At 54.5% G+C, this 24,241-nt stretch overlaps 1 protein-coding gene across 4 annotated transcripts in view; it reads left to right on the forward strand.

The window, feature by feature from the left end:
* The window catches only part of HSPG2 (heparan sulfate proteoglycan 2), a 104,906-nt gene that overhangs the window by 46,331 nt on the left and 34,334 nt on the right, over window positions 1–24,241 (forward strand). For 2 of the 4 annotated variants that reach the window (XM_084787905.1, XM_084787907.1), the window contains 35 exons: window positions 165–419; window positions 506–625; window positions 1,099–1,230; window positions 1,600–1,744; window positions 1,842–1,993; window positions 2,103–2,249; window positions 4,017–4,180; window positions 4,511–4,690; window positions 4,804–5,000; window positions 5,110–5,257; window positions 5,804–5,931; window positions 6,222–6,308; window positions 6,386–6,444; window positions 6,581–6,648; window positions 7,344–7,484; window positions 7,601–7,777; window positions 7,900–8,079; window positions 8,175–8,293; window positions 8,628–8,739; window positions 8,855–8,968; window positions 9,053–9,180; window positions 9,661–9,747; window positions 10,832–10,881; window positions 11,174–11,268; window positions 11,481–11,621; window positions 11,957–12,148; window positions 18,495–18,587; window positions 18,874–18,954; window positions 19,073–19,303; window positions 21,538–21,651; window positions 22,646–22,773; window positions 22,876–22,962; window positions 23,312–23,370; window positions 23,531–23,695; window positions 23,790–23,900. In XM_084787905.1, coding sequence (XP_084644031.1) covers window positions 165–419; window positions 506–625; window positions 1,099–1,230; window positions 1,600–1,744; window positions 1,842–1,993; window positions 2,103–2,249; window positions 4,017–4,180; window positions 4,511–4,690; window positions 4,804–5,000; window positions 5,110–5,257; window positions 5,804–5,931; window positions 6,222–6,308; window positions 6,386–6,444; window positions 6,581–6,648; window positions 7,344–7,484; window positions 7,601–7,777; window positions 7,900–8,079; window positions 8,175–8,293; window positions 8,628–8,739; window positions 8,855–8,968; window positions 9,053–9,180; window positions 9,661–9,747; window positions 10,832–10,881; window positions 11,174–11,268; window positions 11,481–11,621; window positions 11,957–12,148; window positions 18,495–18,587; window positions 18,874–18,954; window positions 19,073–19,303; window positions 21,538–21,651; window positions 22,646–22,773; window positions 22,876–22,962; window positions 23,312–23,370; window positions 23,531–23,695; window positions 23,790–23,900 — 4,587 coding nt within the window. The remainder of the gene's footprint in view (window positions 1–164; window positions 420–505; window positions 626–1,098; window positions 1,231–1,599; window positions 1,745–1,841; window positions 1,994–2,102; window positions 2,250–4,016; window positions 4,181–4,510; window positions 4,691–4,803; window positions 5,001–5,109; window positions 5,258–5,803; window positions 5,932–6,221; window positions 6,309–6,385; window positions 6,445–6,580; window positions 6,649–7,343; window positions 7,485–7,600; window positions 7,778–7,899; window positions 8,080–8,174; window positions 8,294–8,627; window positions 8,740–8,854; window positions 8,969–9,052; window positions 9,181–9,660; window positions 9,748–10,831; window positions 10,882–11,173; window positions 11,269–11,480; window positions 11,622–11,956; window positions 12,149–18,494; window positions 18,588–18,873; window positions 18,955–19,072; window positions 19,304–21,537; window positions 21,652–22,645; window positions 22,774–22,875; window positions 22,963–23,311; window positions 23,371–23,530; window positions 23,696–23,789; window positions 23,901–24,241) is intronic. The other 2 variants (XM_084787906.1, XM_084787908.1) reach the window with 1 other exon arrangement.

The raw sequence follows: 24,241 nt of genomic DNA on the forward strand, positions 1-24,241 counted from the left end.
TAAGGGGTCGGTGTCAGTGTCGGCAGAGAGGTCTAGAGAAGGTAGGGATGGGGAAAGAGATGGCGGAAGGGTGGCATGAGGTGGACTTCTAGGAAGATGGGGGGACTCTGGGACAAGGGGTGAAAGCCATCCATTCGCTAAACATCAAGGGATCCTGTCCACAGAGGAGGCGGTCCCAGAGCTCAGCCCCTCACCACCTGCTGTGGTGAAGGTGTCACCATTACCACTCTGGCCAGAGACCTTCACACCACCTCCACCGCCAGTCACACGTGGACCTCCGTTCCCGTTCCCCGGTGTTAGTGGGCCCACCGCCTGTGGACCCCAGGAGGCTGCATGCCACAGTGGGCACTGCATCCCCAGAGACTACCTCTGTGATGGGCAGGAAGACTGCAGAGATGGCAGCGATGAGCTGGGCTGTGGTGAGCACTGCTGCATGGGCCGGGAGCGTGGGCACTGGGTTCTGGCCAGCAGACGACCGTCGTGAACCCTTACCTGGTCCACACAGGGGCCCCTCCCCCCTGCGAGCCTAATGAGTTCCCCTGTGGAAATGGCCACTGTGCTCTCAAGTTGTGGCGTTGTGACGGTGACTTTGATTGTGAGGACCACACGGATGAGGCCAACTGCCGTGAGTACACCAGGTCCCCCTTGTACCCCTGTCTCTGCTCTGGGAGATGTGCCGCCCTTTCCTGGTCAGTGAGGGACCCTGCCTCTGTGTGTGGAACTGCAGTTAAGAGACAGCTGGCTGGCTGGCTGTGTCCTTCCTGCTCCACTGTATTTGGGCAGCCATTAGTTTTTTCTTGTCACCATATTGATGTGTGACTAGAGAATTGAATGTGTGGCTCCCTGTGACCATGCTGTCCCGGATTGATGTGTGAGTCACAGCCTAACCCCCATGGGCGACTTGGTCTTCTTTGTGCTGTAACAGAATGCCAGAGTCTGGTCACCTGATGACCGATTGTGTTTGGCTCAGTTTTGGAGGCACTGTGTGGGTAATGTAGACAAGACGAAAGGAGTGGCCCAGAGGACACCTGGCAAAGGTGGTAGGCGAGCTGTGTGGTCCTGCAGTCTTGTGCCCACTCTGTCTGGTTTCGTCCCCAGCCGTCCAGCAACCTGGGGAAGTATGTAAGCCCACACATTTCCGATGCATCTCCACCAACCAGTGCATCCCGGCCAGCTTCCACTGTGACGAGGAACCCGACTGTCCGGACCGTAGTGATGAGTTTGGCTGCAGTGAGTGAGGAGTGGAGTTGGGATGGGGGTGGGCAGGTTCTACTTGATTCTTTGTTGTTTTGTTGTTGTTGTTGGTGGTGGTAGTTTGGTTTGGGTTTTTTGGTTTTTTTGAGACAGGGTTTCTCTGTGTAGCCTTGGCTGTCCTGGACTCACTTTGTAGACCAGGCTGGCCTCGAACTCACAACGATCCGCCTGCCTCTGCCTCCCGAGTGCTGGGATTAAAGGCGTGCGCCACCACACCCGGCTCCCACGCCCGGCTTCTACTTGCTTCTATCTGCTCTCTGCTCCTTGTCTCCGCCCTCTACTGTCCTGGCCTTTCCTTTCCCTGATTGCTGATTAAACACTTCACTCCTCTTCTACTCTTCCTAGTGCCTCCCCAGGTGGTGACCCCTCCCCAGCAGTCCATCCAGGCTTCCCGGGGTCAGACAGTGACTTTCACCTGCGTAGCCATTGGTGTCCCCACACCCATCATCAACTGGAGGCTCAACTGGGGCCACATCCCTGTTCATCCCAGGTGCAACTCAGTTGGGGGGGGGGGGGTGACTTACCTATGGAAGAGGCTGGGTCTATGGCTCAAACCTAAGCCATCACTATCTTTGGGGCCCTACCAGGGTGACAATGACCAGCGAGGGTGGACGTGGCACACTGATCATCCGTGATGTGAAGGAGGCAGACCAGGGTGCCTACACCTGCGAGGCCATGAACGCACGTGGCATGGTGTTCGGCATTCCAGATGGCGTGCTGGAGCTCGTCCCGCAGCGAGGTGCTGTAGACGGGCGGGCAGGTGGGTGGGTGTGGTGGGTGACTGGGACCATTGCTGCAGGGCCCCCTGCCGGTGGCCAACCGCCGCCCCTTCCCCTGCCTCCCAGCAGGCCCCTGCCCAGATGGACACTTCTACTTGGAGGACAGTGCCTCCTGCCTGCCTTGCTTCTGCTTTGGCGTGACCAACGTGTGCCAGAGCAGCCGGCGCTTCCGGGACCAGATCCGGCTGAGCTTTGACCAACCCAATGACTTCAAGGGTATGTGGGTGGGTGGACTCCAGGCTCCTGGGAACCCAGGACAGGCAGAGAGGGACCTGGGCCAAAGGGCAGGGAGTGACCCAGAAACACTGAGTTGTGTCAGAAAAGCCTTTAGCTCAAGCCATGTTTTGCAGCTTTCCTGCCCCGGGTTGTAGAGACGACAGACTCTAGAGCCAGGCCCTGTGTCTCCAAACACATCTCAAAAAACAGTTGCAGATTTGGGGGGTTGATACATTGGTTATAGTGTGTGCTGCTCTTCCAAAGGCCCCAGGTTCAATTCCCAGCTCTCGTTAAGCAGCTAATAAACACCTGTAACTCCAGCTCCAGGGCATCCAAACACCCTCTTCTGAGTTCTGCTGGCATCTGCACCTATTTGTGCATGCACACGTCTCAAAACATACATTTGTACTTTATTATTTTTATTTTTATTTTTTCTGAGACAGGGTTTCTCTGTGTAGCCTTGACTGGCCTGGACTCACTTCTTTGTAGACCAGGCTGACCTCGAACTCACAGCGATCTACTGCCTCTGCCTCCCAAGTGCTGGGATTAAAGGTGTGCGCCACTACCACCCAGCTACATTTGTACTTTAAAAAAAAAAATGAGGGGCTGGAGAGATGGCTCAGAGGTTAAGAGCACTGACTGCTCTTCCAGAGGTCCTGAGTTCAATTCCCAGCAACCACATGATGGCTCGCAACCATCTATAATGTGATTTAATGCACACTGTATACATAATGAATAAATCTTTAAAAAAAAAAAAAAGGCCAAGCATGGTGGTGCACACCTTTAATCTCAAGACTGGGAGTCAGAGTCTGCTGGGCAGATCTCTGAATTTGAGTCTGTCCTGGTCTACATAGTGAGTTCCGGGACAGCCAAGACTATGTAGAGAGACAAAAATAAAGGAAAAAAAACTAAACAAAGCTGGAGGGCTGGTGAGATGGCTTAGGGGCTAAAGATGCTTGCCTCGAGGCCTGATTGACAACCTAAGTTCAGCCCCTTCAGCCATCATGGTGGAGAGAGAACAGAGTACCTAAAGTTGGCCTCTGACCTCTGTAGGCCTGATGTGGCATGTGCGTGCATACATAAATAAATGTAGACTTTGTTTGTTTGTTTGTTTGTTTGTTTAGGTGGAGGATGATTGAGGAAGATGCCCGAGGTCAACCTCTGACCTCCACAGGCACAGGCACATGCGCGCGCGTGCACAGACACACAAACAAGTTCAGGCACATCTGCACATAAACATGTACACACATATACACACTACGCAGAAAAAAAACTTGTTGGATTGCCACCAATGATAGGGGTGAGCACCAAATGGCACAGTGTACCTACCAAATGTTCCTACTGTCATGTGACGTGGTGTGGTCCTAGGGGCTGGCAGAGTACTGCAGGGAAATCCTGTGTGGGAGTGAGTTTGTGCACATGTGGGGAGAAGTTGGCTCAGCAACCTTGTGTAACAATAAGAACGAGCCCTTTTTTTCTTTTTGGTTTTTCAAGACAGGGTTTCTCTGTGTGGCCTTGGCTGTCCTGGACTCACTTTGTAGACCAGGCTGGTCTCAAACTCACAGCGACCTGCCTGTTTCTGCCTCCCGAGTGCTGGGATGAAAGGCGTGCGCCACCATCGCCCGGCATAAGCCTGGCTGCTTTCTAACTGCAGGAGGAAGGCTTCTGTTTTTCCCTCTGTCACCCCCTTCCTGGGTTCCAGCTCCCAGACTGGCTATGCTCCACTGAGCATGAGCTGCAATCCTCCTCTTGTTTTTGTCCTTGCAGGTGTGAATGTGACGATGCCCTCGCAACCCGGCGTGCCACCCCTCTCCTCCACCCAGCTGCAGATCGACACGGCCCTGCAGGAGTTCCAGCTGGTTGACCTGTCCCGCCGCTTCCTTGTCCATGATGCTTTCTGGGCCCTACCCAAGCAGTTTCTGGGCAACAGGGTGAGGAGGGCAGGGTTCTGAAGCGGGGCAGCCACATCTCTGAGGACAAGGCATTTCTGGGACAAGATCTCTGCCACCCACTCTTCCTTTGGGTCTCTCCTAGCCACCCTTCTCTGGGCTGGCTAGAGTGCCCCACACTGGCCTCCCTGGGTACAGCATTACGTGTTGTCAGCCCTGGACTGGCCTCCCCATGCTCAGTTCTCTAGGAGACTTCTATGCGATGCACTCTGTAAGCCTCGGGTGGGTGGCCCAAGTGAGGAAGCTGAGGACGGGGGCAGTGCAGCTTCTAGAGGACGGCTGCTCTGCCCTGAACTGCCCCGTCCTGGCCAGGTGGACTCCTATGGTGGCTCCCTGCGCTACAAGGTGCGCTATGAGCTGGCCCGAGGCATGCTGGAGCCAGTACAGAAACCAGATGTGATCCTCGTTGGTGCGGGGTACCGCCTCCACTCTCGAGGCCACACGCCCACCCATCCTGGCTCTGTGAACCAGCGTCAGGTCCAGCTCTCAGAGGTGGGTGGCACCTGAATCTCAGGGATCGGGCTAGGAGGAGGAGGGGCTGGCCAGGGTGGAGTGATGCATGCTGCGTAGGCACTGATGGACCGAACAACCCTCGTGCCCTCCAGGAACACTGGGTGCATGAGTCTGGCAGGCCCGTGCAGCGGGCCGAGATGCTACAGGTGCTGGCGAGCCTGGAGGCTGTACTGCTGCAGACAGTGTACAACACCAAGATGGCCAGTGTGGGGCTGAGTGACATTGTCATGGACACCACCACCACCCAGACCACCAGCCACGGCCGTGCTCACAGTGTGGAGGAGTGCAGGTGCCTGCCTCACTGGGCCTTCTAACCACGGGGATGCTATCTGGGGTAGAGGTGAAACAGCAGGGTGTGTGTAGTTCCTGAGGTCACTGTCTTTGTCCTGTCCCCACAGATGCCCCATTGGCTATTCTGGTTTGTCCTGTGAGAGCTGTGATGCCCACTTCACCAGGGTGCCTGGCGGGCCCTACCTGGGCACTTGCTCTGGCTGCAATTGCAATGGCCATGCCAGCTCCTGTGACCCTGTATATGGCCACTGCCTGGTAAGTAGCGCGAGATGCCGCTTGGGACACTGGATAGGAGCGGGATTCTCCGGCATCAGCGAACGTTGCATGACTTCTAGGGTGGCCTGAACGGCTCCAGGTAAACTGCCATGGCCTCTGGGTGCATTAACGAGAGATAGTGTCCAGACAAGGGAGGTGTAGGTCTCTCTCCCTTGGCGACGGCTGAGGGAAATGTGGCCTAGACATGACACCTTATCTCTCGGGATTGTGATGGGGTCTAGGGTTGTAGAACTGGGACTGAGCAAAGAGAAGCCACTGACAAGGTAGAGATACTGTCTTCAGATCTCCAAGCAGCTGTAGGGGGGAACAGAATGGACTCCCAGACAGAACTAGTCCCACGTGCAGCCTGGAAGAAGGTGACAGGTTTGAAGATGCTTGGAACCATCGATGGCATTGGCTGCCATGGCCAGGGGAGGTCACCTGGATGTTCCTAGCTATCTGCAAAGCTGTGGAACATTCGAGAATCTGTCTGGACCAGTTCTGCTCAATACGTCCTGAGTCAACCTCTACCCTCTCCTCTCCTAGAACTGCCAGCACAACACAGAAGGACCTCAGTGTAACAAGTGCAAGGCTGGTTTCTTTGGGGATGCCACAAAAGCCACAGCCACTGCCTGCCGGCCCTGCCCCTGCCCGTACATTGACGCCTCCCGAAGGTTAGACCTCACTCAGGATATGGTAGTGTGACAAGTGGGGACATTCTCTTTCAGGGAAACTGGGTGCCCATATGGACTCTAGTCCTGACCTGTTTACTGAGTTGTCCCATGCTCTTTAATCTCTTGTGGGCCTCATTTTCCCTTTCTGTATAATGGGCCTATCTCCCTTCCTACAGTTGCTATGAGACCACAGGGGGCAGGAGGCAGCATCACGTCTCTTTGTGTGTCTTCCTGGGGTGAGCATACCAGGCCTGGCACCCAGTTCTACCCTGCCCTCTTGATCCCCACAGATTCTCAGACACTTGCTTCCTGGATACGGATGGCCAAGCCACCTGCGACGCTTGTGCCCCAGGTTACACAGGCCGCCGGTGTGAGAGGTAAGCGGGAGCTGCCAGGGGCTAGGGATAGGAGACAGGATGCTCAGGCCGGGGTGTGACTATGTCGTCTCTCCCAGCTGTGCCCCAGGATATGAAGGCAATCCTATCCAGCCGGGAGGGAAGTGTAGGCCCTCCAGTGAGTATTGTGACCACCCCCTGTCATAACCTGCCTGCCTGCCTGGGCTCCTCCCACCCTTCCCAGCCCATACCCAGAATCCCTGGAAAGCCACCCATCCCTACCCACCCTGCCAGTGTTTTCCTCCTGTCTCCAGACCAGGAAATTGTACGCTGTGATGAGCGAGGCAGTCTGAGCACCACCGGAGAGGCCTGCCGCTGTAAGGTACATGTGCTGCCTACTCCCCTCAGAGACCCTGGGCCCCGGCCTTACTGTGGCCAAGAGAGCAAAGAGGTCCTTGACGCATAGGCCCATAGGCACTGGCTTTACCTGAGGCTGGTCTTCTATACACTGATTAAGGAGGCAGCTGCCCTGAGTTTAATGTCTTGACATGCTTTCAGCAACTGCTGCGTGCATCCTGGCCCTCTCCTGCATCGCTCTGTGAGGTGTCATGTTGACGTCTCATCAATAGTGGGAGAATCAGGTGTTAATGGAGAAAAAAAAAAGAACTGCATGGGTCAGGCACTCTCGATATTATAGCTCAGAGTAGATAAGCCTATGAAGTGACCCTGTGTGTCATTTCATGTCCTCGAGCCTCACTTTGATAGGATGGAGAAATCTCCATGGCCTGTCAAGGCACTAATGAAAGCGAGGTGGCTGCAGAGACACTAGCATGACGTCCCCTATCATAAGCCATAGTGGCAAGTAACTCAAATCAGCTTTGCTTTGTTTGTGAGCGTCCTAGTAGCCAATGAGAAAAGGGAGACCGGTTTCTGTAAACACCACGGTCCGATGTGGTGATGCCTCATGTATTTGTGCTCTGGGACCCCCATCTAGACTGGGGGGCAGGTAGATTCAACTGCTGGTTCCCGGTGACCCCTCCTGTGGGCCATCCTGCAGCTCCCCGACTGTTTCCACAGAACAATGTCGTGGGACGCCTGTGCAATGAGTGCTCGGACGGCTCTTTCCATCTGAGCAAGCAGAACCCGGATGGCTGCCTCAAGTGCTTCTGCATGGGCGTCAGCCGCCAGTGCCGCAGCTCCTCCTGGAGCCGCGCCCAGGTACCCGCCAGAGGACCGCCGCTGGATGGGACAGCCATGCCTAGAGCCGGAAGGTCAAAGGGTGGGTCCCACCACCATTCCCACCACTGTCCCATCCCAACCTCCTTCGTTTCCAGGTGCTCGGGGCCTCCGAACAGCCCTCTCAGTTCAGCCTGACCAACGCGGACGGCACCCACACCACCAGTGAGGGTGTCTTGTCCCCTGCGCCCGGGGAGCTGCTCTTCTCCTCCTTCCACAACCTCCTGTCTGGACCCTACTTCTGGAGTCTTCCCGCCAGCTTCCGAGGGGACAAGGTGGGTAGGGCAGGGGAACAACAACACGGGCAGGGCATTGAGAGAGGATAGCGATGACATGGCGCGATGACGTGGCCCGACTGAAGTCTCGCACTGAAAGCCTGTCTACCCCTGCCCCCCAGGTCACTTCCTACGGAGGAGAGCTGCGCTTCACCGTGACCCAGCGGCCCCGGCCCAGCTCTGCGCCCCTGCACAGACAGCCATTGGTGGTGCTACAGGGCAACGGCATTGTGTTGGAGCACCACGCCTCAAGGGAACCCATTCCTGGGCAGCCCAGCAACTTCATAGTGCCCTTCCGAGAGGTGAGCCCCAGCCCGGCCCTTTCTTGTTCCTCTCTTTTTTGGGGCCTCAGCACTCAGGCTGGCAGGAATGGATCATATGCCATTTCCTTTTACAGCAAGCATGGCAGCGGCCCGATGGGCAGCCAGCCACACGGGAGCACCTACTGATGGCCCTGGCAGGCATCGACGCCCTCCTCATCCAAGCATCCTATACCCAGCACCCGGCTGAGAGCAGGTAGCTGGGGCCGAGGCAGGGCAGAGGGGTCCCCAGACTAAGCAGAAACGTGGCATAGGCCCCTCACACTCTGCCTGTAGCGTGGGGAGCATGCGGCTGCCTCCCTCACAGCATCCTCAGAAGCTGGGGGCCAGTGTCTCCCGAGTCAGCTTTCTGGGAGTCCCCAGAAGAGCTGGGTAGTTTAGCGTGTCCAGGCAAAGAGGGGAAGGTGGGTTGTTCGCCGCAGCGTATGAGACTGCTGGAGAGTGGGGGCCACATGGTGGTGGAGCACGGAACCCTAGACATTCTCAGTGCACAGTGAACACCCCTTCACCGTGAGTCCTGTCATATCCAGGGTCTCTGGCATCAGCATGGACGTGGCTGTGCCGGAGAACACTGGCCAGGACTCAGCAGTGGAAGTGGAGCAGTGTACCTGCCCGCCCGGGTACCGCGGCGCTTCCTGCCAGGTGAGCCTGGGTCTGCCACCTGTCCGTCCAGCTTCTTCCGCGGTGCTTTCTGGCCTTTCCTCTATTGTCTCTCCCCACATTCTCAGCCTTCCACCATCTTTCTGTCTGTCCCCAGGACTGTGACACGGGCTACACACGCATGCCCAGCGGGCTCTACCTGGGCACCTGTGAACGTTGCAACTGTCATGGCCACTCAGAGGCCTGTGAGCCCGAGACAGGTGTTTGCCAGGTGAGCCCCGCCCCTTCACTCTCCATCCCCAGAGAGCCATGGCTTCCAGGGGGCCCAGCCTCAACCTGCCCTGTGTCCCTCCAGAGCTGTCAGCACCACACAGAGGGTGCTCGCTGCGAGCAGTGCCAGCCAGGGTACTATGGAGATGCCCAGCGGGGCACAGCGCAGGACTGCCAGCCCTGCCCATGCTATGGAGCCCCTGCTGCTGGCCAGTGAGTCTGGGACCCCACTCTTTGCCCATCACCCTTCCTACCTCCTCTTTTGCCCAGCACTGGGGAAAAGTGACAGTTAAAATCCTGCATGGCAGCCAGGCATGGTGGCGCATGCTTTTAATCCCAGCACTCGGGAGGCAGAGGCAGGCAGATTGCTGTGAGTTCGAGGCCAGCCTGGTCTACAAAGTGAGTCCAGGACAGCCAGGGTTACACAGAGAAACCCTGTCTCAAAAATAAAATAAAATAAAATAAAAATCCTGGATGGCCACTTGTCAATATGTCACTGGGGAGGGATACCCTCACTTTCAGAGCCCCAGCTTCCTAAATGGGGCCAGTGAACCCACCTTAGCCCCTGAGTAGAACCGAATAAGGCAGTGGGAATGGAACTCCTAGCACAGACTTTCCCCACCTCCCTGGTCTATGAGAGAGTCCAGCAGGAGCAGCCAATGCCTTACTGGCTGGACTTTCCCGTTCTCTCAGGGCTGCCCACACTTGTTTCCTGGACACAGATGGCCACCCCACCTGTGACTCATGCTCACCGGGCCACAGCGGGCGTCACTGTGAGAGGTGAGATGGGCAGTGGGGGAGGGCGAGGGGCCCAAGAGGAGATACCTGAGAGAGCCCCAGGCCTCCTATTCACAAGCAGCCTGTGACCTCTGCTCTTCATGACACAGGCTCTTTTTTTTTTTAAAGATTTATTTATTTATTATTATGTATACAGTGCTCTGTCTGCATGTACTGCAGTCCAGAAGAGGGCATCGGATCACATTATAGAGGTTGTGAGCCACCATGTGGTTGCTGGGAATTGAACTCATGACCTCTGGAGGAGCAGTCAGTGCTCTTAACCTCTGAGCCATCTCTCCAGCCCTGCATAGACTCTTAAAGGCCATCAGCTTTCCTCTTTGGGAGCCTCACCCTGCAGCCTGGCATTGGCCAACAGCTCAGCTTCCAGCCCATCCCTTTTCTTACCCAGGCCAGAATCCTTCCACTAAACTAGTGGTTCCTAACCTTCCTAGTGCTGCGACCCTGTAATACAGTTCCTCATGCTGTGGTGACCCGCCCCAACCATAAAATTATCTTTGTTGCTGCTTCATAACTGTAATTCTGCTACTGCTATGAATCATAGTGTAAATACCTGTATTTTCTGAAAGGATCCTTTGAGGCGCAAGGGGCCATGTCCCATGGGTTGAGGAACCCTGCACTAGTCCCTTTGCTCTGTTTTGTTATTTTGCGATGGAGTTTCATGTCTTCCGGGCTAGCTATAAACTCATTATGTAGCTGTGTATGGCCTTGAACTACTGCTCCTTCTACCTGCTCCTGGGTGTGCCTATAGGCTCACACCACCAGGCCCAACGTTAGACCTTTCGATCTTGACCCTGGGGTCAAGGCCTGATGGAGCTGTAGTCTTGGCCCCACCCCTGTCCATGTCCCTTGTCCTTCCTGTCCCCCCACCCCCACCCGTGCTCATCTATCAAGTGGGCACACAGGCTGATGAGGTTCTCCCCCCTCCTCCCCCCCCCTTACCGTGGAGTCACCCTTTATAAGCCCAGATCCCCTTGGGCCTAGGCTCTTCACCACATTTCCAGGACTCCATTCTCTCTCTCCCTCTCTCTCTCTCTCTCTCTCTCTCTCTCTCTCTCTCTCTCTGCAGGTGTGCCCCAGGTTACCATGGAAACCCCAACCAGGGCCAGCCCTGCCACAGTGAGTAGAGTTGCAGACTTGGGAGGGCACTGGGCAGTGCTTCTCTTCCCAGGGAGAGCTAGGTTAGGTCCTTTGTTTCCCTGGGACCTGGGAGAGGTGGCCTTAACTTCCTGATTCCAGGCTTCTCCCACTGTCATGGGGTCTGGAAGAGGCACTGCCCACACCCTCAGAAGCAGGCAGTGATCCCTTTGGTGCTGAGTGATGGATTTAGAGAGCAGTGGAGATGGGTGTGTTATTGGGGGTGTTTAGTGTTGGGTTTGGGGATGACATCTGTGGCTTCTTTACACTTCAGGAGATGGTCAGGCGCCGGAGCTCCCAGACTGTGGCTGTGACCTCCATGGCAGCGTTAGCAGCCAGTGTGATGCGGCTGGGCAGTGCCAATGCAAGGTCAGTTCAAAGCCTTGCCTTCTGTGGGGCCTAGCTCAGCCCACCACTGGGGCCCAAAGACAAGTCAGGTGGTACCTGAGGGGATCGTAGGGCCTGGTCCCGGACTAGGGTAGGCAGGGCTGCTCACAACTGCTAGAAGAAACCGGGAAGGCTGGCCTCAGAGGCAGACACACCTGAGTCCCTGCGCACATCTTTTTGTCCATCTTCCCCAGGCCCAGGTGGAAGGCCTTACTTGTAGCCAATGCCGACCTCACCACTTCCACCTGAGTGCCAGCAACCCAGAAGGCTGCCTGCCCTGTTTCTGCATGGGTGTCACCCAGCAGTGCGCCAGCTCCTCCTACTCACGCCACCTGGTAAGAGCCTGTCTGCACCCCCCCTGCAGGTCCGGAGCAATGTCCCAGCTGGGTGCCAGCCTCCTCCTCCCGGGAGGGTACCTATCTCCAGCTCTTCAGTACTACTAACCTCAGCACTGAGCTCAGTGAGCTGACTCCCATTCCAAGACTTTCCTGGCCTCTGTTAATTGCTCATCTCAGCATCGAATACACCCCTTCATCTGGCCTCAGCTCCGCCCCCTCCATCACTAGTTCCCAGTCCCGGTCCTGCCCTGACATCTTTCTGTGCCCTGTCCACTGTGACGTGTCTGACCCTTCACCTAGCTAACCCCCGTTGTTCTTTTGCCTGCTGCCAGATTTCCACCCACTTTGCTCCTGGAGACTTCCAAGGTTTTGCTCTGGTGAACCCGCAGCGCAACAGCCAGCTGACAGGGGGCTTCACTGTGGAATCAGTGCCCGATGGGGCCCAGCTCTCTTTCAGCAACTTTGCCCACCTTGGCCAAGAGTCCTTCTACTGGCAGTTGCCAGGAACGTACCAGGGAGACAAGGTAAGACACAAGTGGGGCTGTGGGCCGAGTGCCAGCTCTGAGTCAAGTCTCTGCTGAGCATGGGAGTCCAGGGGACTCAAGACACAAGTTCATGGTCTGCCATGTGGCTACCCTGTCATGCAGTATGTGCCCTTTAGGGTCCAGCAGACCTCAGATTCCATCTCAGTTGTGCTGTCCACTAGCTGGACACCTGACCTCACCATCCAGCACAGGGTGGCTGGGACGATTGTGCCTGACACTGACTGAGCACTCAGCTGGTAATGACTGAGTCCAGGCCAATCCACAACACGTGCATGGTGAGACAGTTTCCACGTTGCTCCCCGTGTGTCCATTGGCTGAGTGCGGGGTGCTGGCATGGTGATTCTCAGATCATTTCTATTGAGCTCAGACTACACACTTGCTTTAGGCATCTTAAGCCATGATTGCACAAACCAGCCAGCATCACTGCCATTTCCTAGCAGAGAAAAGTAAAGCCAGAGAGGTCAAGGATAGTGGCAGGATTTGTATCCTAGGCAGACCTGCCTCGAAAAAGGTGAGCTAGGCACTCGGGAGGCAGAGGCAGGTGGATCTCTGGGAGTTCGAGGCCAGCCTGGTCTACAAAGCAAGTCCAGGACAACCAAGGCTACACAGAGAAGCCCTGTCTTGGGGGTAGGGGGAAGGTGAGCTTAGGCGTTGGGGATTTAGCTCAGTGGTAGAGAGCTTGCCTAGCAAGCCCAAGGCCCTGGGTTCAGTCCTCAGCTCTGGAAAAAAAAAAAAGACAAAACAACAAAAAGGTGAGCTAGTCAGGGAAAGCCATCTTTTTTACTCTGAAGGGAGGTCTTGTAGGAAGGCAGTGTCACCAAGGATGGTCTTGTGAAGGGCGGGGACTAAGAGGTGCTCTCCAGGGACTAGAGAGATGACTCAGCTGTTAGGAATGTTGGCTGCTCTCCTGGAAGACCCGAGTTCAATTCCCAGCACCCACGTGGCAGCTCACAACTGTCTCTAACTCCAGTTCCAGGGGATCTGACACCCTAACACAGACACACATTCATGTAAAACATGAACTCACATGAATAAAAATAAATAGAAACAAAATAAAAAATAAAAGGTGAGCTCCAGGGCAGCCATGTATGGTCCTCAAGCGGTCATGGCCATGGTACAAGGGCAAGTGGGACATAGTATATGAGTCCCCCGCCAGCTTAGGTGGATGCCCAATGAGCCACACCCCAGTCTACTCAGCAGCAGGCCTTTGAGGCCTTCCAGTCCCTGCTCCTTGGAGAAAAGCAGGTGCCATCCTCTGACTAATCTGGCTGTCTTCTAGTATGCTCTTCCCCTGGTCCTTCTCTCCTGGCCTCCCTCAGACTTTTCTCTGTCTCCTCCCCTGGTACTTCTCGCTGCCCCACAGAGGGAGGCTCCCTTTGCACGGCTACGCCGGGCTCACCAGGTATGCCCTTTTTGAGTGGTATGAAATGGGGAGGCCACCCAAGGTGTGTCCATGGCTGCCCTCAGCCTGCATGGGAGATGTCCTGTATCCATGGCTACCCTGCCTGAGCCTGCTGTCACTAGGAGAGTCTGGAGGAGTGTATGCTGTGCTGTGCATCACCAGCCGTGTGGTGTGTTTCTGGTGCCAACGGTTGGAGGACTGCAGACAGGAAAATTAACTTGATGTTTATCCATGTGACTGTGCCTGGCTCCCCAGTTTCCCTGTGTATTTGCCAAAAACCACCATTAACCTCTATGCATGTGCCCTTCCAGTAGCTTGGAGAACCCTATGTGCTGGCCCCGAGATGGAGAGTGCCTCCCTCACCAGTCACGGTGGCCTTCCTTGCTGGCACCATGCATAGGGAAGAGGCTATCCATGGTGTTAGGTCTGACCCCATGAGGTCTGAGCAGGCCTGTGACTTCCACCCCATCAGAACCGCACATCCCTCTCAGAGGAACAGTGGCGGGCTGCTGTGACAACGGGGAGGATCCTCGGGGACCCAGTGGGCAGGGGCCAGGCACAGCGGCCATCACAGGTAACCCAGGGCAGAGGCAGCTGTGTCTGGGGATCTAGGGATCAGACCTTGAACCATGACCCAGGCTTTCCTGGGCCACCTTCCTCTGACTGTCCAGGACAGCACACTCTAATGTTCTACAAACACATCAGAATGGCAGATGCCCCACCTCCCATGACTGTCATGTCACAGAACTTTCTGTCCTTCCCTTGCTGGGCACCCTGGGCAGGGTTCTTCCCCACCCCACGCCCATGCCACGATGCTCTGCCTTGGAGTGAGAAGACATACAAGGAGAGGGTGGTAGACATCAGCACAGGCACATGGATGGCCCACGGTGGGGGATTTGGGTGGGGTTGGTGCAGCCTGTGGCAAGGCAGAGCCTCACAGATGTCTTTCTGTCCACCTATCCCTGTCTTCTGTTCCTTCCTCTCCTCCTCTCCCCCCCCCCCGCCCCCACCCAGGTGGATGAGGCTCAAAGGCGGATGGATGCTGAGATCTGGCAGCTCCTTGCCAGCTTTGCTGCCCACCCCCAGCCCCCTCCTCGTGGGCTGCACCCCCACCCCCAGCTAGCTGCCGCCGCTCTACAAGCAGGTCCCCCCTCCTCTTCTTCCTCTTCTTCCTCTTCTTCCTCTTCCTCCTTCACTTCTCTGTCTTCCCCAGCAGGCTCTCAGGTATGTACCTGACCACTCACTGAGGTTCCCGCCCACCATGCTTGTTTGGTATTTCTTGAGACTCCCTGAACTGTCATTAACTTCAGATGTCACCGTAACTACACCAATTATAGTCTGAAACAGGGTCCCACATCAGCCCAGGCCTGACCTCAGGCTCAGAGGCCTCTGTCTTAGCCTCTCAAATGCTAAGATAATAACCACTGTGTCTGCCTGCGACACAGGCTTTTTTTTTCCCCCCCTGGGTCTTCCTATATAGACCAGATTGGCCTTGAGCTTGTGTCCATCCTCTAGTCTCTGCCTCCTGGCCTCGAGCTCACAGCGATCCGCCTGCCCCTGCCTCCAGAGTGCTGGGATCAACCACATGAGCAACCACATGCATCTTTTTTTATTTTTATTTTATTTTATTTTTTTTTTTGAGAGAGAGAGTTCCCTGTAGGTCAGGCTGGCCACTTTATAGCCAAGGGTGCCCTTGATCTTTCTGCTTTTACCTCCTGAGTCCTGGGATAATAAATGTATGCTACTATGCCACTTATTCCAGCTTTAGGATGGAACCCAGGGCTTCATGCAGGTTCAATAAATACTACCAACTGAGTTACATCCACAGTCCTCTGGCTACATTGGTTTTTGTTGTTGTTGTTGTTTGTTTGTTTGTTTTTTAAAGATGTGTTTACTTATTTATTTATTTACTTACTTAAGAGTGTCCTGCATGTACACCTGCATGCCAGAAGAGGGTATCAGATCACTTATAGATGGTTGTGAGCCACGATGTGGTTGCTGGGAATTGAACTCGGGACCTTTGGAAGAGCAGACGGTGCCCTTAACTTCTGAGCCATCTCTCCAGCCCCATCCATTCTTAAATATATGTTAAAAGAGAGCAACTTAACGTTTAGGTGTTTATCAGTGGGCCCACTGCTCTTGGGGTCCACTAGAAAGACACATCACTGTGATGTAAACCAGATTAAGAACACGCTTAGAAAGAACAGCCGGAGGACCTGGCTCCAGAACGGGAAGCAGGTTGCCCAGGGAGCATGGTGGGCCTGTGCTGTGGAGCTGGGGTGGGTTCCGGGTTCCTGCTGGGGTGCCTGTGCCCCATTCTTACCTTCTGCTCTTCTACCCTAGTTCTCACTTTCCTATGATGGCTTCTCCCTGCTGCCCGGAAGCCTCTATTACTGGCAGCTGCCCCGAGCCTTCCTAGGGAACAAGGTAACCAGGAAGTGGAAGGACCACAGGTGGTCAGAGGAGTCTTAACTGTCAGAGGGTGTGAGGCAGAACAGCCTGCTCTAAAGTGCAGTCATTAGGCGCTTGCTGTATGCTGTATTGCCACTGTGGAAGCCAAGGCTGGCCTCCAAGAACTCTCCACTGTTCTCACTTACCGGTCCTGCATTCTGGATGGCTCTCTCTTTTTTTTTGTATGTGTGTGTTTGTGTAGGTAGGTGTGTGTGTGTGTGTGTGTGTGTGTGTGCGCGCGCGCACATGCAACTCTGGGAATCAAACTCAGGTCCCCATGCTTGCAAGGTAAGCGCTTTATCAACTGAGCCATCTCCACTCCTCAGATGTTGTTACTGTTATCGAGGTATTAACATTTGACTTGATATTGTTTCCACCTTGCCTTCTTGTCCCCACATGACAGAGAGAGCCTCTTCTGAGTGTGTGTACCTAGGGGTTGGAGTTTTGGCTCAGTGGTAGAGCTCTTAAGGTCCAGGTCCAGGTCTGGTCTCCAGCAGCGGGGAGGGGCCAGAGTTTGAATAACACCATCAGAGGCCCGACCAGGCCAGGCAGGTCCAGAGAAAGCGAGGTGAGGTACCTCACAGAGTCTGGGTTGACACCAGAAATATTGGAGAGTTACCTGTCTTCAAATGTGTTTTCTTCACTAAAGTTGCGTGTGTCGCAGTTTGTGTCCTGACATGCTCTTTAAAATATTATTTTTGCAGCTGGGCGTGGTGGCGCACGCCTTTAGTCCCAGCACTTGGGAGGCAGATGAAAGTGGATTGCCATGAGTTTGAGGCCAGCCTGGTCTACAAAGCAAGTCCAGGACAGCCAAGGCTAACACAGAGAGACCCTGTCTTGAAAAAGAAAAAAGAAAAAGAAAGATATAGATAGATAGATAGATAGATAGATAGATAGATAGATAGATAGATAGAATTTTTGCTTAGTTGCAGATGAGCAAAGTACACCTCAGGCTAAGTGACCTGTCCACAGTTGTACAGACAGCAGAGCTGAAGTCTAAGCCCAGGCTTTCACACTTGCCTGGCATCCTGTGTGGCACTTATCTTCCACTTCCTGGAAAGCTAGTCCTAGATGAGACCGTGAACTCACTGACGTCCAAAACAAACAGGAAACCAGTTGATTCAGTTGTAATCTGGCTATGCTGAGTTCCTTACTACACCCTGAGTTGGTAGAGAATAGCCCTGTGGCCTGTGTCATCCAGTGCTTGGCATGTAGTCAGCTGGTGTTCGACAAATGTTCACCCACTGAACCAGGGGGACACCCCATGCTGGGTAGTTTTCAGTCAGCTGTCTGCCCTGGTGATGGAGGAGAGGGAGGAAAGTCCAATGGGCAGAGCTGGCAGTTGCCAGGATGAAAAAGCCCTTTGCAACAAACATAAGCCTTCTAGCCATGCCTACAAAGACACAAGTCCAGTTGGCTTGGCCACAACAAAAAAATCAACTAACCAACCAACAGCAAAATAATAGAATGGCTCGTGCAGCCACAGGGTCCAAGGACGATGGCTGGACCCAGGCGTTCATTAAGGTTTTTTCTCAACTGGTGTCATTTTGTAGCTTCTGGTTGCCAGGGAGACGGGAGTTTCTCTGTCCCAAAAGAAAGAGGAGTGCCGAGTGCACCGTTCACTCCCCAGCTGGAGAGAGAGGCACGTGGCCATGTTGTGTCTGGTCACACTGGGACTGGCCCTACCCTATCTACCTTCCTGATGCGGAGCTGTGTCGATTGGGCAGGCCTGGCTTGCTTTCCATTGCAGATGGGAGGGACCTGAGTGTACAGGAAGAGTTTGTTCTTTAAAAGAGAACAAGGAGGGGACTGGAGAGATGACTCAACGGTTAAGAGCACTGGCTGCTCTTTCAAAGGACCCAGGTTCAAATCCCAGCACCCACATGGCGGCTCACGATACTCTGTTAACTCCAATGCCAGGGCATCCCCAGTGCCAGGGATCCGATGCCTCTTCTGACCTCCACAGGCTTCCGTACACTCAGGGCTCATTGTACTCACACACATACACTTAGGAACACACACACACACACACACACACACACACACCCCTAGAATAAATACTTTAGAAGAGAGAGAGAAGGAACAAGGATGTAATTCACAGAAAGAAGGAAGTGAAAAGTAGGCAGACCCGAAGCCGGTAGCCCAGATGACCGAGGCCTCAGAGTCTGTGCAATGCCATGCCTGAGGCTAAAACTTACGATATGCGCAGGCTCCCCCTCCCCACAGAGTCCCTAATGTTACTCTTGTCATTTTATGGGAAATGCCTACACGTAAAAAGGGACTCGGAGCTTGTTGACTGTGACTGCCAGGCAATGGATGGGAAAGAAGTCCTCCCACCTGTGAGACAAGGGAGGAACTGATAGGGTCTTTTCCAGCTCTGTGCGTTGCAAATTCTGGCCCTCTAAGGTTAGGGTGCAACACGCAGGAGCAATAGGCTCTGCCCCTCACCTGTGTGGTCTCGTCTCTCCGCAGGTGGCAGCCTATGGCGGCAAGCTACGGTACACCCTCTCCTACACATCAGGGCCACAGGGCAGCCCACTCTCGGACCCCGATATCCAGATTACGGTGAGCCCATTGGAACCCACAGTGGTCAGGCAGAGGAGACAATGGAAGCCATGTTCCAACACCCAGCTAGCCAATAGCCAATGTGGCCTCCTTGCTCCATACCTGGCTGGCTACTCCCTAGGTCTTAGTCTGGCTGCTGAGCATGGGGTCAGCTAGCAGGCACATGAGCTTGTCAGGGTGTGGACAGATGGGAAGCCAAGTGGTTGGGAGAGCTTGGGGTTGGTGGATAACCCTGCCTCTCCAATAGCCCCAAATGCCCTTCCTAACCTTTCTGGTATCTCTGCAGGGCAATAACATCATGCTGGTGGCCTCGCAGCCAGCGCTACAGGGCCCAGAGAGGAGGAGCTATGAGATCATCTTCCGAGAGGTGGGTGGCACTTGGCTTTGTTTGCCAGGCCTCTCCTTGGTGGAGGGTATGCTGACTACAAGTTCAGCAGGCTTGACCCAGATCTTCCACTGACACTTGCTATCCCCCCTACGCACAGGAGTTCTGGCGACGGCCAGATGGGCAGCCTGCCACCCGGGAACACTTGCTCATGGCCCTGGCAGATTTGGATGAACTTCTGATTCGGGCCACGTTCTCCTCAGTGCCACGGGCAGCCAGTATCAGTGCCGTGAGCCTAGAAGTGGCCCAGCCGGGGCCCTCTAGTGGACCCCGAGCCCTGGAGGTGGAAGAGTGCCGCTGTCCCCCAGGCTATGTTGGCTTGTCCTGCCAGGTGAGTGTGTGTGGCTGGCCCGGCTGCATCTGCCCCGGCACCATGGTATGTGCAAGGTGGTCGGTCTGTGACCATTGCTGTAGGCTGTTGCTGCTCTCTGAGCTAGGTGGCCTCTGCTCTTATGTTGTTGCCATCACCCCTGCAAGAGGCAAGCCGTCCCTTTAGCTGACAAGCAAACTGTCACAAGAAGAGGTGACTTACCCAAGGGCCAGCCAGCCAGCATGTGGAGTCTACATCTGATGGATTCCAAAGGCGGTTTGTCCTAACCACCAGGCAGCACTGCCTCAAGAATGGCACTCTTCCAGGTGGGGAGACCCACCCAAGCACAGAAGACTCTCAGAGCTGAGCAAGGACTCGCCTCAGGCACACGGCGCAGAGCAGGTGGCGCTGTAGGCTTGCGGGATGCTGAGCATGTGGAGACCTGGGCCTGCAGCAGGGTCACCATGGCCAGCCTAGAATAGGACCCTGGGGTAGGGAAGCCATCCTGCTATAGGCATCCCATAATCTGAGCCAGACAGGGACAACTTATCTGTTGGATGTCAACAAAATGAATGGGACAGGAAGAGAGATCGAGGCATGGTGCACTGTGTCTGTGGGGTAGGACAGAGAGGGCTGTCACTTTGAAGCTCTCGAGAGCCTCTGCTGGAGCTGGCCCAAGCTTTGAGCTCCAGGTGGACAGGAGTTTACCCCACACGTGACATTGACTCACTTAACATCTGATGAAGTAGCAGGACCTTTGCCAGGTGGATAGCAGGCAAGTCAGGAGTGGGTGCAGCTGGAGCAAGCCCACATCTCTGCACTTTAACGTTCCTATGCCTTTTCTGAGGCCACAGACTTTTCAAAGCCCAGTATAGACGTTCATGCTCCTCAGAGATAGCAAGTTCGCCTCATTTGAAGGAGGAGTTCTTAAGAACTTGCATGGCACTGTGTGCTTCCTCTACCACTGAGCTTGTTTGGTTTTGGTTTTGGTTTGGTTTAGATTTTTTGTTTGTTTTGTTTTGTTTTGTTTTTGTTTTTGAAAAAGATTTTCTTTTCACCTGTATGCCAGAAAAAGGCATTATAGATGGTTGTGAGCCACCTTGTGGTTGCCGGGAATTGAACTTAGGGCCTTTGCAACAGTGAACAGTGCTCTTAACCACTGAGCCATCTCTCCAATCCCCCTTGGTTTGGATTTTTAAGGCAGGGGCTCATGTAGAAGATTTGAGCTCAGTATATATCAGAGGCTAGCCTTGAACATCTGCAGCTTCTAGCCGCCCCTCCCAAAGTGCTGCAATTACAGGTGTGTGCCACCAGGCCCAGCAGAGTTACTAATTGGTGCTTGCAAACCTAGTCATAAAGATTGACATGGTGGGCCGAGCAGTAGTGGCGCACGCCTTTAATCCCAGCACTCGGCAGGCAGAGGCAGGCAGATCACTGTGAGTTCGAGGCCAGCCTGGTCTATAAAGTGAGTCTAGGATAGCCAAGGCTACACAGAGAAACCCTGTCTCGGAAAAACAAAAACAAAAACAAAAAAAACATAGCTCATTTTTACGGATCCACGCTGTCAATGGAGAGAACTGACTCCTACAGCTTGTCTTCTGACCTCTGTATCTGTGCGGTGGCTCATATAACACAGACACACTCAAGTACATAAATAAATGTAAAAATATCTTCAAGGGCCCCTTCTCCCAAGTGGTCTCCCCAACTCATTTCACCATTTAGTTGTGAAGTTTTCCCATTAAGTCCTTTCCCACCAGAATTTTCAGGAACCAAGGGTCTTGAGTTGAGGCGCGTTCCCCATTTGGGATATATACTATGTTTCTCTTAAGCTAACACTGCCTGGGGTGGGGGTGGGGGGGTGCACCAAGCCTGGTCTCCTTCTGGAGCCATGAAAGTGAAGATGAAAGACAGTCTGGGGCCTATTAAGAGAGCTTGTGGCAAGGCAGGCATAGTGGCGCACGCCTTTAATCCCAGCACTTGGGAGGCAGAGGCAGATAGGTTGCTGTGAGTTTGAGGCCAGCCTGGTCTACAAAGCTAGTCCAGAATAGCCAAGGCTACACAGAGAAACCCTGTCTTGGATGGGGGGTGTGGGGGAGAGAGAGAGATTGTGGTTGGAGGCTACCCTGGGATGCCCTCTTCTAGAGCCAATGGGGATTAGATACTGGAAAGTGTGGGAGGGACAGAAGGCTTGATCTGCTGGCTCTGAAAGGAACCCTGTGGGCAATGACACCAACCTTCCTCTGTCCCCCTGCCAGGACTGCGCCCCAGGCTACACACGCACTGGGAGTGGACTGTACCTTGGCCACTGCGAATTGTGTGAATGCAACGGCCACTCTGACCTGTGCCACCCTGAGACCGGAGCCTGCTCGGTGAGTTGCAAGCAGGGCTAGACCAGGGATGGGAAGGGGTCTTGGTCAGCTATGCCTGCCCCCAGGAGTAAGTTCACAGGAGACAGCACCTGGGTGAGGGAGACAGGGGAGCATGGTGACAAACAGAACTGTGGAATACCATTCATTCTTTGCAAAGAAAGCTAGGGTTCCTCATTGCTTGTGCTCAATTGCTCAATGGCTCAAACAGAAGAGACAGATTACAGAGGTTTGGGTTTTTTCTTTGTTTTTGGTGGTGCTGGTGGTGGTCATGGGGATCAAACTTTGGTAAATACACCTTTTTATATGTTTTTTTTGGAGTGGTATGTCCATGGTTCCATAGGCACATGGTCAGGGCATAGAGAGTTGGCACAGTCCACACTCGGTATGAAGCAAGGAACACCCCATGTTAACACCACACATGTGACTGACTTTGGATGAGATTATATATGCTCCGATTTTTTGTTTTGTTTTGTTTTTTCAAAACACGATTTCTCTTGTAGTCCTGGCTGTCCTGGACTCACTTTGTAGACCAGGCTGGCCTCGAACTCACAGAGATCCACCTGCCTCTACCTCCCAAGTGCTGGGATTACAGGCGTGTGCCACCACGCCCAGCACTTTTTGTTTTGTTTTGTTTTTTTAATGTGTTATTTTTTTCTATGTCTGTGTAACATATGCATACCTGGTGTGTGCTAATTTTTTTTATTTTTCTGAGACAGCTGACTCACTATGAACTCCTGATCCTCCTCTCAGTCACTAAGGTTACTGGTGCATCACCAAGCCCAGGGCCTGGATGAACTTTATGATTTATCCAAGTCCCTGTGGATATTCTTTTTAGCACCGCTGAGCTAGCTGATGGGTATCACCGTAATTAAATCTGTACGCCCTTCCCTGACTCTTCCTTAAGACAAGTCTGTGGGTTGACAGTTCCTGGGTCAGGGTGTCTTGATGAGTTTTTTGCTTCATGGCTGCTGTCTGACACCCTTGCGTCCTCCAGCGATGCCAGCACAACACTGCTGGCGAGTTCTGCGAGCTGTGTGCAACTGGTTACTACGGAGATGCCACGGCTGGTACTCCAGAGGACTGCCAGCCCTGCGCCTGCCCACTGACCAACCCAGAGAACATGTGCGTACACTGCTTGGCTCCAAGGGTGAACGGAGGCAGGAGGATGGGGAGCAAGATGGGGAGTTGGGCTCCTATGGCCTGACATTTGCCTGCCTGCCCCAGGTTCTCCCGCACCTGTGAGAGCCTCGGGGCTGGAGGGTACCGCTGCACCGCCTGTGAACCCGGCTACACTGGCCAGTACTGTGAGCAGTAAGTTTTTGGACAGGAGTGGGAAGAGAAGGAGGGGAGTGAGAGACTCCCGGGTGAGAGTTCTGCAGGGTGCGGCTCAGAAAAGCCTCTACCAGGATCGTGTCCATCCTGCTGGCCATCCCGGGCACTTCCCACGCTGCCCCTGGGATAAGCAGGTGCCCACCAGCAGCTTCTGTCTCAGCTCCCCCGAAGCCCTGTGTCAGAGCCTCTCTGGTCCCCCCAGAGACCTTCTAGAACCCTATGTTTCCTCCACCTACCAATGGCCGCTGGCTGAGCTGGCTCCTCTAATTCACTGGGAGACACTAGATCCCTCGGGGCTTACAGAGCTGGTCCTCGTTCCTCCTAACAGGTGTGCCCCAGGCTATGAGGGTAACCCCAATGTGCAAGGAGGCCGGTGCCGGCCACTGAGTAAGTAGGACGGTGGCCCAGGGTGTTGGAAGAGGGGAATGTGGACCCTAGGGAGCATGAGGGATAGAGTTCTGAGGTTGGGGACCTGGGGCTTTGGGAGACCGATCTCTGAGACGTTGCTTTATGCTGGCTGAGTGGCTTCCTTCCCCGACTCCATTAGCAGAAGACTCCCTGGAGGTTCAGATCCATCCCTCTCGGAGTGTGGTTCCCCAAGGTGGCCCACACTCCCTGAGGTGCCAGGTCAGCGGGAGTCCGCCACACTACTTCTACTGGTCCCGTGAGGACGGGCGTCCCCTGCCCAGCAGTACTCAGCAGCGGCATCAAGGTAATCACAGACCTACAGGCTTCTCCGTCCACGGGTCAGCCCTGTTCCTGTCCTACTGGATCGAGTGGAGCTAGCTTGTCTCTCCTCACCTTAGGCTCCGAGCTCCACTTCCCGAGCGTGCAGCCCTCCGATGCTGGAGTCTACATCTGTACCTGCCGAAACCTGGTTCACACCAGCAACAGCAGGGCTGAGCTGCTGGTCGCTGGTGAGTCCCTGCTCTCCTGTCCCTGCTAGACCTGCCTAGAGAGGACAGTGCCTGCTGAACAAGGACATTAGCTGTGGAAAAGAGGGATATGAGGGGCCCACACCTGTTTCTGAGGCAGAAGCCACAAGACTCACTATGATCCATAAGGCTGAAGGGAAAAGCTATCGCCTGGGGTCTGGGTGCCTTTTACTGAGATGAGGAAAGTTCAGCCTCGAAAGTGTCTTTATTCAGGTTCCCCAAAGCAGAGGCACTGTAGGACTCCGACAAGGGACGGGAGAAGAGAAGAGAAGGCAGGCGTCTGACAGGGAGGACATGGTCAAGTGAACGGCCACCACAGGCAG

The sequence above is a fragment of the Acomys minous genome, assembly GCF_964271855.1.
Source record: "Acomys minous genome assembly, chromosome: 6".
In the NCBI taxonomy this organism is placed as follows: Eukaryota; Metazoa; Chordata; class Mammalia; order Rodentia; family Muridae; genus Acomys; species Acomys minous.